Source organism: Doryrhamphus excisus, linkage group LG12 (genome assembly GCF_037039965.1).
Source record: "Doryrhamphus excisus strain RoL-2023G ecotype Guam linkage group LG12, RoL_Dexc_Guam_v1.1, whole genome shotgun sequence".
In the NCBI taxonomy this organism is placed as follows: domain Eukaryota; kingdom Metazoa; phylum Chordata; class Actinopteri; order Syngnathiformes; family Syngnathidae; genus Doryrhamphus; species Doryrhamphus excisus.
This window is the reverse complement of record NC_136368.1, coordinates 17,891,443-17,904,427: the sequence shown is the minus strand read 5'-3', so window position 1 is coordinate 17,904,427 and position 12,985 is coordinate 17,891,443. Positions and strand designations below refer to the sequence as shown.

The window sequence follows — 12,985 nt, the reverse complement described above, 5'->3', positions numbered from 1 at the left end:
AAAGAGAGAAAGAAAGAAAGAAAGAAAGAAAGAAAGCAAGGAAGGAAGGAAGGAAGGAAGGAAGGAAGGATGGAAGTAAGGAAGGATGGAAGTAAGGATGAAGGAAGGAAGGAAGGAAGGAAGGAGGAAGGAAGTAAGGATGGAAGTAAGGAAGGAAGTAAGGAAGGAAGTAAGGAAGAAAGGAAGGAAGGAATGAAGGAAGGAAAGAGGAAGGAAGTAAAGATGGAAGTAAGGAAGGATGCAAGGAAGGATGGAAGGAAGGAAAGATGGAAGGAAGGATGGAAGGAAGGAAGGAAGGAAGGAGGAAGGAAGTAAGGAAGGATGGAAGTAAGGATGGAAGTAAGGATGAAGGAAGGAAGGAAGGAAGTAAGGATGGAAGTAAGGAAGGAAGGAAGGATGGAAGAAAGGAAGGAAGGAAGGAAGGAAGGATGGAAGTAAGGAAGAAAGGAAGGAAGGAAGGAAGGAAGGAGGAAGGAAGTAAAGATGGAAGTAATGAAGGATGGAAGGAAGGATGGAAGGAAGGAAGGATGGAAGGAAGGATGGAAGGAAGGAAGGAAGGAAGGAAGGATGAAAGTAAGGATGGAAGTAAGGAAGGAGGGAAGGATGGAAGTAAGGAAGGAAGGAAGGAAGGATGGAAGGAAGGAGGAAGGAAGGAAGGAATGATGGAAGGAAGGAATGATGGAAGGAAGGATGGAAGGAAGGAATAATAATCATAATCATAACAATAATAACAATAATAATAATAATAATAATAATAATAATAATAATAATAATAATAATAATAATAATAATAATAATAATAATAATAATAATAATAATAATAATAATAATAATAATAATAATAATAATAATAAACAATAAACAATAAACAATAAACAATACAACAATAAAATGTGGAGAATAAATAGATGACATCAAATATGAACAATGTACAGCATAAACATTAATTTGTACAAATAATTTTAATAATTTAGAACAAATAATAATAATTTAAAGTTTTGCGTGTGCGTGTAAATTCCCAAGATAACATAGAAATGTGGTAATCTAAAAACAATGGTTGGTAGTATGTTTCACGGTAACATTGTGTGCATCCTTGAGTCTTAATATTTGAGCTCTTACCGATACAAACATGGCAGTTCATGACTTTTTCCATGACTGATTGGTACTGTGCACTTCCAGGGCTCGGTAAGACGATGACTTGGGCCAGTGCTGTGTTGTTAACCTGTTGACAAAAACAATGTTGTATGCAAAGTTTTTTTTATTATTTTTTTTTAGTTGATTAGAAATGTTTTTACCTGCAATGCTCTACTGAGCGCTCTGTCGTCGCTTCTGACCAAGAACAAGGTGGCAATTCCAGCATCATGGAGACGAAGAGCCGCATTAGTCACCGTTTGTGCGTTACTGACTGACCCACCGACAAAGAAGATGGCAACCTTCCTCATGAGGAAGCCGCTACGCACTCTTTTAAAAGTGTTCTGGGCTACAAAGTTCATCGCCGTCTCTAAGCTACGCCTTTTGTTGGTCTGCAGCATCTGCAATCCCTCGATGCGCTGAACCAACGCTCGTTTTTTAAGCGCATCTGCAAACCTGACCTCGGTTGTCACTTCACTGTTGTACAGAGTCAAAGCAACACGAGCTCCTCGTGGACAGTTGCTTTCAGCGATGGTGATGTCTCTCACCAGCCTTAAGGCTGTGTCACGCATGGTGTTGAAGACCGGTCGGCCAACGTCATTGGAGGCATCCAGAGCGAAGGCCAGCTCAGTTGGGTAGAGAGGACATTCTTGCTTACCTAGAATTCATTCATTCTATAAAATCATGATGTTTGTGAAAGGAAAAAATTGATGTATTTTTTGGTACTTACCATAACAGCAAGCTGGTAAAGGAAGCAGGGGAAAATTCATGTGTTTAAAGGTTTGTCATTGTCATTGACAACATTTACATGCACTAAAACAGTTGCGAAATAGTTTTTCTATGAGAAATCCCTGTTTACATCTGTAATACTATTGTATGAGAAATCCCTGTTTACATCTGTAATACTATTGTATGAGAAATCCCTGTTTACATCTGTAATACTATTGTATGAGAAATCCCTGTTTACATCTGTAATACTATTGTATGAGAAATCCCTGTTTACATCTGTAATACTATTGCTGTGTATTACTGTTCTTGCCTTTAGTGATCTTGTGTCACACAATGCTCATTTTCCATATGTGGACTCTTATAGAACAGCCACACACAATAACCCGCAAAGAAAGCTTTCTAGATCTTCCAGATTTTGCACCTCTTTCTGCAGTTTTTCCATGGACTTCCTGCTTCCGACCCAAATGGGCCACCTTGGGCCCTCCCATTGGTCACTCTCCCAAGCGTTTGCTACTCAGATGTTAGCAGGCGAACTAAAAATGACAATGGCTTCATATAAAACTAAATATTTGACACAACAGTGTTTGCTCTCAGGTTAGTTTTGCACACATGTGGCTGCAAAAACCCCTCACAATACACTTTTTATACACTCTTCCTAGAAAGGCAATAACGTTTTGCCACATTTCTCTCTTGTTTAAAGGGGGCCTATTATGCTAATTTTTCGACCCACATTAAAAAAACACACAATAACCCGCACAGAAAACACCTCCGGGCAAGCACAGTCTGCTGTGATTGCTCACACGCCCACAGTGCTTCCTAACTATGAGCCATATAAGGAAGTCCGTCCCTGTGTGACATCACACAAAGGGGCACTTTTACCACGCCTTTTGAAACCGAGTGTTTTGAGCCATCCAAAATTTCTTTCAGGGCTCACTTCTTAATACACAAACCTCATTATCGGAAACTTTGGTATCGTTTAACACAAGAATACAACATTCTAACAACATTTATAGGTCAGAAAAGTGGAAAAAGTATAATATCTGATGATCCATCCGTCAAAATTTACACATGCAAAAGGAACTGTTTTTCGTGACTGATTAAGGTGTTTGCATGCTGCTTTCGGCACAGTTCATACAATAACTCATTTTAGTGCATGTAAATGTAGTGAGTTATTAAATGTGTAAATATACATACGACAGTTGTCTCTGATCTTCTTGACAAGGTCACATTGCTGAGGACAAAGGAGGCAATGTTGAGACACTCATGGAATCACAATAGGTGTCTCTTAAAGGGGAAGTGCACAAAAAATCATTTACAATTCTTATGTGAAACTTGAACACATATTCATTTCCCTTTTTTGTGCATTATAAGCTAGCTCAAAATTAAAAATTTTAAAGCCCTCATCGTTTGATAAACATGCTGTGATCATGCATTAACACGTTCACTGATGTTTTTTTGTAGACGTCTTCATAGTCGAAATGAACGTGTGTTCACACAAAAAAGGGAATATGTATTCATATTTCACATAAGGATTGTAAATGACGGGCAAAATTCCAAAAAAGTGCAGTTCCCCCTTAAGATTAAAGTCATCTGGAGGATGTCTTAAACTACTGAATAATCTTCAAGAGGACATACCACAACACCCGGTCCTCTCGGCCCTTTCTGACCCTAAGGAATTAAAAAGAAAAAAAAGCACTGATGTTAACATCTGGACAAACATTTAGCTCAGACAAGTGAAAACCATTTGCTAAGATACATTTTCACCAAGAGTGTAGATTAGACTGTCTCAAATGTCTTGATTTTGAGAGGTTTTAAACATTTATACTGTAAGTATCAGTTGCTTACATAAGGTCCTGGATATCCAACCTCTCCTTTCTGTCCGGGAGTACCAGCATTTCCAGAGACGCCCTGAAGAGAATGTAGCGTAGTATTTTTACTTTAATAAAAGTTCTTCACACATAAAGTAATCACATAAAAATGCAGTTTACCCTCTGTCCACGATTTCCTCTGGAACCAGGTCCACCCTTCGTTCCTGGGTTACCAGCAGCTCCCTGTAGTTTTCAGAAAAAATTAAAAATGCTTACTTGTGTCCCAATGTCACAATGTTCCAGTCTTATCAGTTGTCTGATATTATAAGCCAATATTGGCATAGTCAGCCATGTCGCCCGTCTATGATGTCATCAGTGGTGGACTCGCAACGATGTTAAAACAAACATTTTTTTTTGATAGTTTTAGAATTACAGTCGCCCCTAAATAAAGAAATTTCTGCCATATAGGATTCAATGTTAATAAATGGAATATTTTTTTTAGTTCGAGCATAGAAATCCTGTTCATGACTTTCTAAATACACTTTAGTTTTTAACATTATTATTAGGGCTGTAGACATGAAATAACATGCCTATAGTCATCTTTACACTCGTATCATTAATTGTTTACATCACAATGCACATACCTTTTGCTATATGGACTCGATTGCCAGCTAAACTTACCACTTCCACACAGAATGTGAGGAGACCTTTTGCTATATGGATTCGATTGCCAGCTAAAATTACCACTTCCACACAGAATGGGAGGAGACCTTTTGCTATATGGATTCGATTGCCAGCTAAACTTACCACTTCCACACAGATTGGGAGGAGAACTCATGCAGTGTTAAGGTAATGTAATGCAAGGTAATGTCTCAACAACGTTTTGCGTCATCACTAGAATACAACACATCACTTGTATTTCAATATAATAATAATATATCATAGTCTAACATAAAACAATAATAATTCATTAATTAATTTCTGAAAAAAATGAGCTGTGAAATTTTGCAAGGGACAACTGTGTAATTTAAATGCATAAAACACGTATAAGCTCATATAAATTACGAATGAAAGGAATAAATGAACGCTAAAGATTATTTTTGTGTTAATTGAAGACGCGACTGTTCCCAAAGACACAATGTGGCAGTGAGATCAACACCTTTTCTCTTCAACACCACTGTTGAATTCAACAGTGTTTCACACTTTCTTTCTAAAAATGCTGTCACTGATTGGGTTGTTGAGGTGAGAAAACACTATTGACAGTATTGGCAAAATGGGCCGCACAGTGGTCGAGTGGTTAGCATGTGGTGAGCACATTTTCAGTTGAATGTTTCATTTACCTTAGGTCCTGGAAAGCCTGGAAAGCCTTCATCACCCTATAGATGAAAATAAAGATATATTTTAGATAAACCGTCCCATTGGTGTTGATGACAGGTTGGAAAGGTGACTTGCCTTTCTTCCTTTGTTCCCAGCAATGCCAAACCCATCTCTGCCATCTTCACCCTTTGAAGACAACAAATCTGTTTAACCTTTGTTGTCAATAAAATAGCTAACCTTATAATCAGTAGTAATATATGATGTGTTTCAGTATTTTTATACGCAAAACACGAGTGGCTTTATTCTTACAGGCTCTCCACGAGGTCCAAGGGGTCCAACAACACCTTTAATTCCTGGTTCTCCAGGCTCTCCCTGCAGAAGTACAGACAGAACTTGATAACATACAGTCAATGTTAAAGACGCAAACAATGCCGAAGCCTAAAAACCCAAAGTTAAACACTTTTTAATGTTTTATTTTCAATAGATTTCATTAAGATAAGATGTCTTTTCTTTTATGCCTGTGCAGCCATGATGTTTTCTTTAAGTGTTTTCGGAATTCCTCAAATAGACGACACATGTGCACCCAGTAACACGAGAAAGGAAGACTTAAGTCGACGTGTTTATAAATTAAACAAGTCTGTCATGGAAAACACAAGCCACGCCAACACTGGTTCCGCTCAGTACCTTGCGACCGACAGCTCCTCTTCTTCCCTTTTCTCCTGCAGAACCCGGGCTTCCTCCAGGACCCTGGAAAAACCAAATATCACCACACACACACACAATACACACACACACTTGATTAAGCATTTTTATAAAGATTTTTTAGCTTTTTGATCTACATTAACATCCAACGTGGTTTAATACTGCTAATAAAGAAAGACACAAACACACAAAGTCATCTGATATTGACAACAAAGCTTTATAACGACTTCGCTTTATAGACGTAAGAAGACATTCATTCAAATGTTTATTTGTGTAACAGACAATAACTGTCAGCTTTACTCACCCTGGGTCCAGGATTTCCATCTTCGCCTCTGGGTCCAGGTGCTCCATTTGGTCCTGATGGACCCTAGTAAACACAAACAAGGCCATTGTGATTCATTATATAGATGCAGCCCTCCATTCAGTTTCTATGCCGCTTATCCTGGGGTCATTCTATTTAGTACTTGCAATCCCAGTACTTAAATAAAATTCTCAGTGTGCTATATATTTGATGTTACATGCATTATACTGCACCCAAATAACCAGACTACAGGCATACAGGCAAAGAATGGTAATGATAATGGTAATGGTAATGGTAATGGTAATGGTAATGGTAATGGTAATGGTAATGGTAATGGTATTGGTAATGGTAATGATTTTATATCATTTGAACATGCATCAGATTACAACTGAATGCATCACATAATCAGTTCACAGTTCCACATGCCCAAAAGGAGTAGGAAGAAGCAAAGCTTATTAAATCCTACCCCTCCATCTGGTACTTTTACAATCGGTAACTGTTACATTTGTTCACTTCCTGCTTTCCATAATACAGGAAAAGCGGTAGAAAATGAATGAATGAATGAATGAGTTTACTTTTACAATCAGTAACTGTTACATTTGTTCACTTCCTGCTTTCCATAATACAGTTTACTTTTACAATCAGTAACTGTTACATTTGTTCACTTCTTGCTTTCCATAATACAGTTTACTTTTACAATCAGTAACTGTTTCATTTGTTCACTTCCTGCTTTCCATAATACAGTTTACTTTTACAATCAGTAACTGTTACATTTGTTCACTTCCTGCTTTCCATAATACAGTTTACTTTTACAATCAGTAACTGTTACATTTGTTCACTTCCTGCTTTCCATAAGACAGTTTACTTTTACAATCAGTAACTGTTACATTTGTTCACTTCCTGCTTTCCATAATACAGTTTACTTTTACAATCAGTAACTGTTACATTTGTTCACTTCCTGCTTTCCATAATACAGGAAAAGCAGTAGAAAATGAATGAATGAATGAATGAATGAGTTTACTTTTACAATCAGTAACTGTTTCATTTGTTCACTTCCTGCTTTCCATAATACAGTTTACTTTTACAATCAGTAACTGTTACATTTGTTCACTTCCTGCTTTCCATAATACAGTTTAAGGTGTATGATAACAAAGAGAAAATCTGTGGACTTATTTATTATATAATGTTTTGTGGTTACACAAATATACGTTCGCTACCTCGCGTGCCCTGATGAGATGAATGCATGCGACACAAAGTGCTAATATGGAACACATGATTTGTTTCGCATGATTTGTGATGTTGATGATGTTTTGGATCAGGTGGGTCCAAAAGAAAAAGTGATAAATCAAAGAAGAAATTAGATTTCTTTCTGTCTGCAATAGACTTCAAACCATCAACCCTCTTCAAACCCGTCAAAAGTTCTTACAAAGGTGTATTATGGATCACTTACTCTGGATCCTCCAATACCAGGTTCTCCCCGCACACCATCAACACCCGGCTGTCCAAGATTACCCTTGAAGAGAAACAACAAAAACACATCATTCCGTCATGTGACCATGCTGCAATAAGATAATAAGTAACGTTATTTAAAAAGGACTTACAGCTTGTCCCGGTGCACCTCTTCGTCCATCAGCTCCCTAATAGAAATAATAATAATAAATGGATTCATACACAAAATAGATAAGACAAGACGATAATGCAGATAAGACAATAAATGACAAAATGGTACCCTTCTTCCTGGTTCTCCTGGTGTTCCTTTGTTTCCATCCTCGCCAGGCTCTCCCTGTCATTTCATAACATAAGTAGAACAGTAATTCCGTGTTATGGATGCTTTCATAGCATAATAATAAAAAATAAAAATAAATAATGATTTTTACCGCCGGTCCAGCATCACCAGGGTCACCTTTTGGCCCTGCTCGGTTGTTATCCCTTCCACTTGTACCCTAGACGACAAGAATGAATATTTACACACTCAAGTCAAAGTCATTGAGAGTGAAATGATGGGCGATATACTATGTAGATGTTTTGGAAAATACTACAAATTTATGTCAGATATGTGTATTTTACATTATTGTTGTTAAATATTTTGCATATTTCCTTGCATATTTCCTTGCAATTAACATGCTAGGTTAATTGGCGACTCCAAATTGTCCATAGGTATGAATGTGAGTGTGAATGGTTGTTTGTCTATATGTGCCCTTGTAATATTTGCCACACTATTATAGCATTACAATTGTTAAATGGCTTTGAATGAGCAGTATTCCCTTGTTTATTGCGATTAATTGGTTCCAGTGATAATTGAATTTATGTGAAGTAGGATTGCTTATTTATACATTGAATATTTCAATACTTAAAGCATATAAAACATTTTTATGACCTTCTGAATACAGCTTTAAACATTAATAGGGCCCTCTCAACATGAAATAACACCTGTATAGTCACACAATTCATAATACCTACATTAGTAAAGAAAATAAGCCATTTAAGACATAAATAAGACTCATACTCTTGTGTGTTACTATGAATGTGTTCTCTAGGACAGGGGTCCCCAATATGATACAAGGCGAGGCAGGGAAAAACTCCCTCTTGGGAAGAATCAGAATCTGTGAGGCCGCCATCAGTCTCGACCAGTTGGGTAAAGAGATAGTGACAGAGTAGAAGCACAGATGATAGATAGAGAGAGAGAGAACAGGACAGTTGCATCAAGATGACAAACATGACAACCGCGGTAAAATGTTTCCTGTATGTAATTAATGAGTTCAAGTCCAGCACAAAGCTTATAACTTCATAACTGAAAAACATGCGAGCAATAATTAAATATCAAGATGCTAAGCCAGCTGCAGACACTTCACATAATGGTCATAAAACATGAAAAAAAAACTCACAGGGTCTCCTCTGATTCCAATTTCTCCTCTGTCGCCTGCTTGTCCCTTGACGCCTTTAGGACCCTAGATACATAGTACAAAATAAATGAATTATATTTTAGCCATCATTAATATATTAATAATCTGTACTTTAATAAATAAATTACTCACTCTTCTGCCAGAATATCCCCTATCTCCTGAAGGTCCAGGCACTCCACTTTTGCCCTGTAGAGATGCCAACCCATCAGTCATAAATATATTCATATAAAATGGCCTTATGACAAAATGCACCAAGACACTCTTACCTCTTCACCATTAATACCATCCAGGCCAATTTCTCCAGATTCACCCTGCGTCATGTTAGGAGTTGGTTAGCTTTGTTTAGTTTGTCCTACAACGTGAATGTCAATCTGAAAAGAAAATGACATCACCTTTTCTCCAGAGTATCCCCGGGAACCCTGAGCAAAAGATGAAAGTGTCATATTAATAATCATTATCATCACAGGAAACTTAACTATATTCTTTGATCGTATTCATACTGTATGAAATAATTCTGTACAGTCAAATACATGCAATATTTAAGATAGAGGAAATGTTCACCTTGAAACCTCTCTGTCCGGGACACCCTTGGAAACCCTGAGTTCCATTCACACCAGGAGGACCTCTCTCTCCCTGGTCAAGAAATACAAAACATATGCTGACACATTATAATGAAAAGTCCTAGAACCCTGATCGAAACATCCATAGTTCCAACAGTTCCTAAGGAAACCACATGCAATAGCACTTACCGGTCCACCCTCATCTCCAGGATGCCCCTGGCTTCCAGCAGCTCCTTGATTACCCTACAAAAAACAAAACAATTACCAGTTACGTGATCATATCATGATCAGATGGTCATGGTAGCATTTGTTGTATGTTTGACCAATATTTACCTTAAGTCCAGAAAGCCCCACAGACCCTCGGTCTCCTCTTGCACCCGTACACTTGCATGGAACTCCACAGCATTCCCTTTCTGCGATATTGTCCTACATAAACAAAAGACAACACATTTGGTCAATTTGTATTGTTGAGACTCAATTTCTCTCTACTGCAGCCCATGGTTTTGTGTAAACAAAAGATACACATTTCTTCATGGGCTTTTTTTGACCTTCATTGTTCTTACGGTGGTCTTGAATAAACTTCAGCACTGAATTTTCCACCAGACACCACCAGGGATGTTTTATAATATCGTATGATCAATATTAACTCACTGACTCCAAAAGACGTCAACTGACCGACGGTGTTGTGACTACACTGACGCATGAACATGCTAATCAACATGCTAACCACTAAATAAACCACACTCTTTATTGCTCTCTGGTTCTACCATATCTTACTTATTGTGTAGAAATATGGGGTAATAACTATAAAAGCAATCTTCACTAAATGTACTGCAAAAAAGGTCAGTAAGGATAATTCATAATGCCGCCTACAGAGAACATACTAACTCCTTATTTCTAAAATCACAAATACTTCAACTTGCTGATATAGTTCATCTTCAAACAGCTAAAATAATGCATAAGGCTAAAAATAACCAATTACCTAAAAATGTCATCCAATACTTCTCTACAAGAGAGGAGAAATATGATCTCAGGGAAGAAGTACATTTGAAACACTTCTATGCTAGGACTACGTTAAAAAGCCATAGCATTTCAGTATGTGGAATCAAACTATGGAATGGATTGATTAAGACCCTCAAACAACGATGAGCCAATTCAAGAAACAATACAAGCAGTTGATGTTTGCTAAATACAAGGATGAAGAGTCTTGAACCAGTCATGATGTGCTATACATATCACTATATTGACACTTACTATGGTACCCATTATGGCATTGGATGCTCATATCTCCTCGTACTTCGGCACGAGGTCCATTATTAAAAAAAAAAACAACCTTAAACTGTATTATGGAAAGCAGGAAGTGAACAAATGTAACAGTTACTGATTGTAAAAGTACCAAAGGGAGGGGTAGGATTTAATAAGCTTTGCTTCTTCCTACTCCTTTTGGACATGTGGAACTGTGAACTGATTATGTTCATTTTCACAACTTACCAGTTCCTCCATAAGCTCATAGTCCAAGTCCAGGATGTTGAGTCGCAGGGGTCTGGTGTATCTGAATCCACGGCCAAATTCTAGTAAAGCAGCTTCCTCAAATCTGACCACCCGCTCGAGCCCGACCAGGATGAAAGTGTTGACGCCTGATTATGACATAATATTCGTCTATTTTGATCTTTCATGATGATTTCAGAGAATTTAACATTTTCGATGGTTATCACCTGACTGTCGGAGCTCTTCAACTCGTCTTTTCAGTTCAGGATAGGGCGAATCAAGACCATCAGTGAGATGAATTACAACCTTGAAGGAAAAAATAAACATAAAAACAAGTTTATTGTAACGGAAAACCAAATATTGTATTTGATTGACAGAAATAAATCATTATAAATAACATGACTTTGTACTTGAAGCAGGAACCCTTCGTCTTAGAAACCAACCTTGACAGTATTATCTTGTCTGGTTTTGAATCTGTCCGTGTAAGCTGAGATGGTCTTGCCGGTGAGGACAAATGGACCCCGTGCTCTAAGACCTCTAAAGTCCTCAAAGAGCTTGTCAGAATTATCTGTGAAATCCAACTGGACAGGCTGTCCGGAAGAATCAACGGCGAGCATGCCAATTTGAATAGAAGGAATCTGCCCCGATGAACAACTGATTGTTGACATCTTGGAGATCCTCTGTAGAATGGTGGCCATTTTGCTCTGGAGGTTGGTCTGAGCACTGAAGACATTCTGTGCAGCGACATCAAAACCAACCAAGACCTCAAGGTTGCAGGCTAGAAAAGTAAAAAAAAAAATATTGTTAATTCAGTTAATTACTCAAAAAAAATTCATGCTATAATGTTCCTCACCTTTGGTGACGTCTTGTACTCCAACACACAGCTTCCCCTTCACTTCATCATCTAGCGTCTCCAGGATTTGCTCATTGAGCTCTGAAAGCTCCTGGAAAGTTCTGGCCCTTGCCACCGTGGAGGAATCGCTTGCAAGGTTTTCTAACTCATTCTCAATGTCACCCACTCCCACTGCAAATACTCTGACACCACTGTTCTTCAAGCCAAGTGCTGCTGATTTGCTGTCATCTGACGACCGTCCTCCTGTGATAACCATTAAGATTTGAGGAGTACCCTCATCTTTACGACTGCCTTTTTCTTTGGAGAAGTGAACATCCTGAACGTGGCGAATGGCTGCCCCGGTGTTGCTTTTACGACCGCCCTTGTATTCCGCTCGGCCAATGGCGCTGATGATGTCTTGCTTGTTTTTGTGTGTGTTAAGGTACAACACATCGGTGACATCTGTGCCATAATGAGCCAATCCAATCCTGAGGTTATCTCTATCATTGAAGAACAGATCTATGAGGTTGATGACAAATGTCATCACTTCGTTGAAATTATCTCTGCCCAGGTTTATAGAGCCGTCCACCAAAAACACGATGTCAGCCTTCTTGGGTGCAGGCAAACCTTGTGCTGGGAAAAGAAGTTTGGGAATGACAGAAGAGTAGAAGATAGGGAAAAATAGTAGAAAATATTATTACAACGTTATTACATTGATTACTATATAAAAATGTACAATATAACATTGTACAAGTCACACCTCGGTTTTCATTATACATTTTTTCCATAGGGAATAATGTAAATCCAATAATGTTAATCCACTCCAGACACCCAAAAAGATAAACAAAAAATACATTTAGGGCGGCCTGTTTATGACTTTCTCAATATGCTTTTTAACATTAGAGCCCTCTAGACATAAAATAGCACCCCTATAGTCACCTCTGCACGCATATTAGCCAATATATTAGACATAATAAGGATAAACAAGACATAAATAGGCTGCACAGCGACCAAGTGGTTAGCGCACAGACCTCATAGCTAGAAGACCTGAGTTCAATCCCACCCTCGGCCATCTCTGTGTGGAGTTTGCATGTTCTCCCCATGCATGCGTGGGTTTTCTCCGGGTACTCCGGTTTCCTCCCACATTCCAAAAACATGCTAGGTTAATTGGCGACTCCAAATTGTCCATAGGTATGAATGTGAGTGTGAATGGT

The 12,985-nt window shown here is 38.2% G+C and overlaps 1 protein-coding gene across 3 annotated transcripts in view; it reads right to left on the bottom strand.

Annotated features, from left to right (window-relative positions):
• The window catches only part of col6a3 (collagen, type VI, alpha 3), an 83,214-nt gene that overhangs the window by 6,390 nt on the left and 63,839 nt on the right, over nt 1–12,985 (bottom strand). For all 3 annotated transcript variants that reach the window (XM_058081275.2, XM_058081276.2, XM_058081278.2), the window contains 27 exons: nt 11,793–12,404; nt 11,383–11,717; nt 11,167–11,245; nt 10,943–11,088; nt 9,785–9,877; nt 9,641–9,694; nt 9,453–9,524; nt 9,284–9,310; nt 9,158–9,202; nt 9,024–9,077; nt 8,874–8,936; nt 7,866–7,931; nt 7,718–7,771; nt 7,590–7,625; nt 7,439–7,501; nt 5,992–6,054; nt 5,670–5,732; nt 5,295–5,357; nt 5,121–5,171; nt 5,009–5,044; nt 3,849–3,911; nt 3,706–3,768; nt 3,496–3,528; nt 3,055–3,091; nt 1,862–1,873; nt 1,296–1,789; nt 1,120–1,222 (listed from right to left, as the gene is read on the bottom strand). In XM_058081275.2, coding sequence (XP_057937258.2) covers nt 1,120–1,222; nt 1,296–1,789; nt 1,862–1,873; nt 3,055–3,091; nt 3,496–3,528; nt 3,706–3,768; nt 3,849–3,911; nt 5,009–5,044; nt 5,121–5,171; nt 5,295–5,357; nt 5,670–5,732; nt 5,992–6,054; nt 7,439–7,501; nt 7,590–7,625; nt 7,718–7,771; nt 7,866–7,931; nt 8,874–8,936; nt 9,024–9,077; nt 9,158–9,202; nt 9,284–9,310; nt 9,453–9,524; nt 9,641–9,694; nt 9,785–9,877; nt 10,943–11,088; nt 11,167–11,245; nt 11,383–11,717; nt 11,793–12,404 — 2,880 coding nt within the window. The remainder of the gene's footprint in view (nt 1–1,119; nt 1,223–1,295; nt 1,790–1,861; nt 1,874–3,054; nt 3,092–3,495; nt 3,529–3,705; nt 3,769–3,848; nt 3,912–5,008; nt 5,045–5,120; nt 5,172–5,294; nt 5,358–5,669; nt 5,733–5,991; nt 6,055–7,438; nt 7,502–7,589; nt 7,626–7,717; nt 7,772–7,865; nt 7,932–8,873; nt 8,937–9,023; nt 9,078–9,157; nt 9,203–9,283; nt 9,311–9,452; nt 9,525–9,640; nt 9,695–9,784; nt 9,878–10,942; nt 11,089–11,166; nt 11,246–11,382; nt 11,718–11,792; nt 12,405–12,985) is intronic.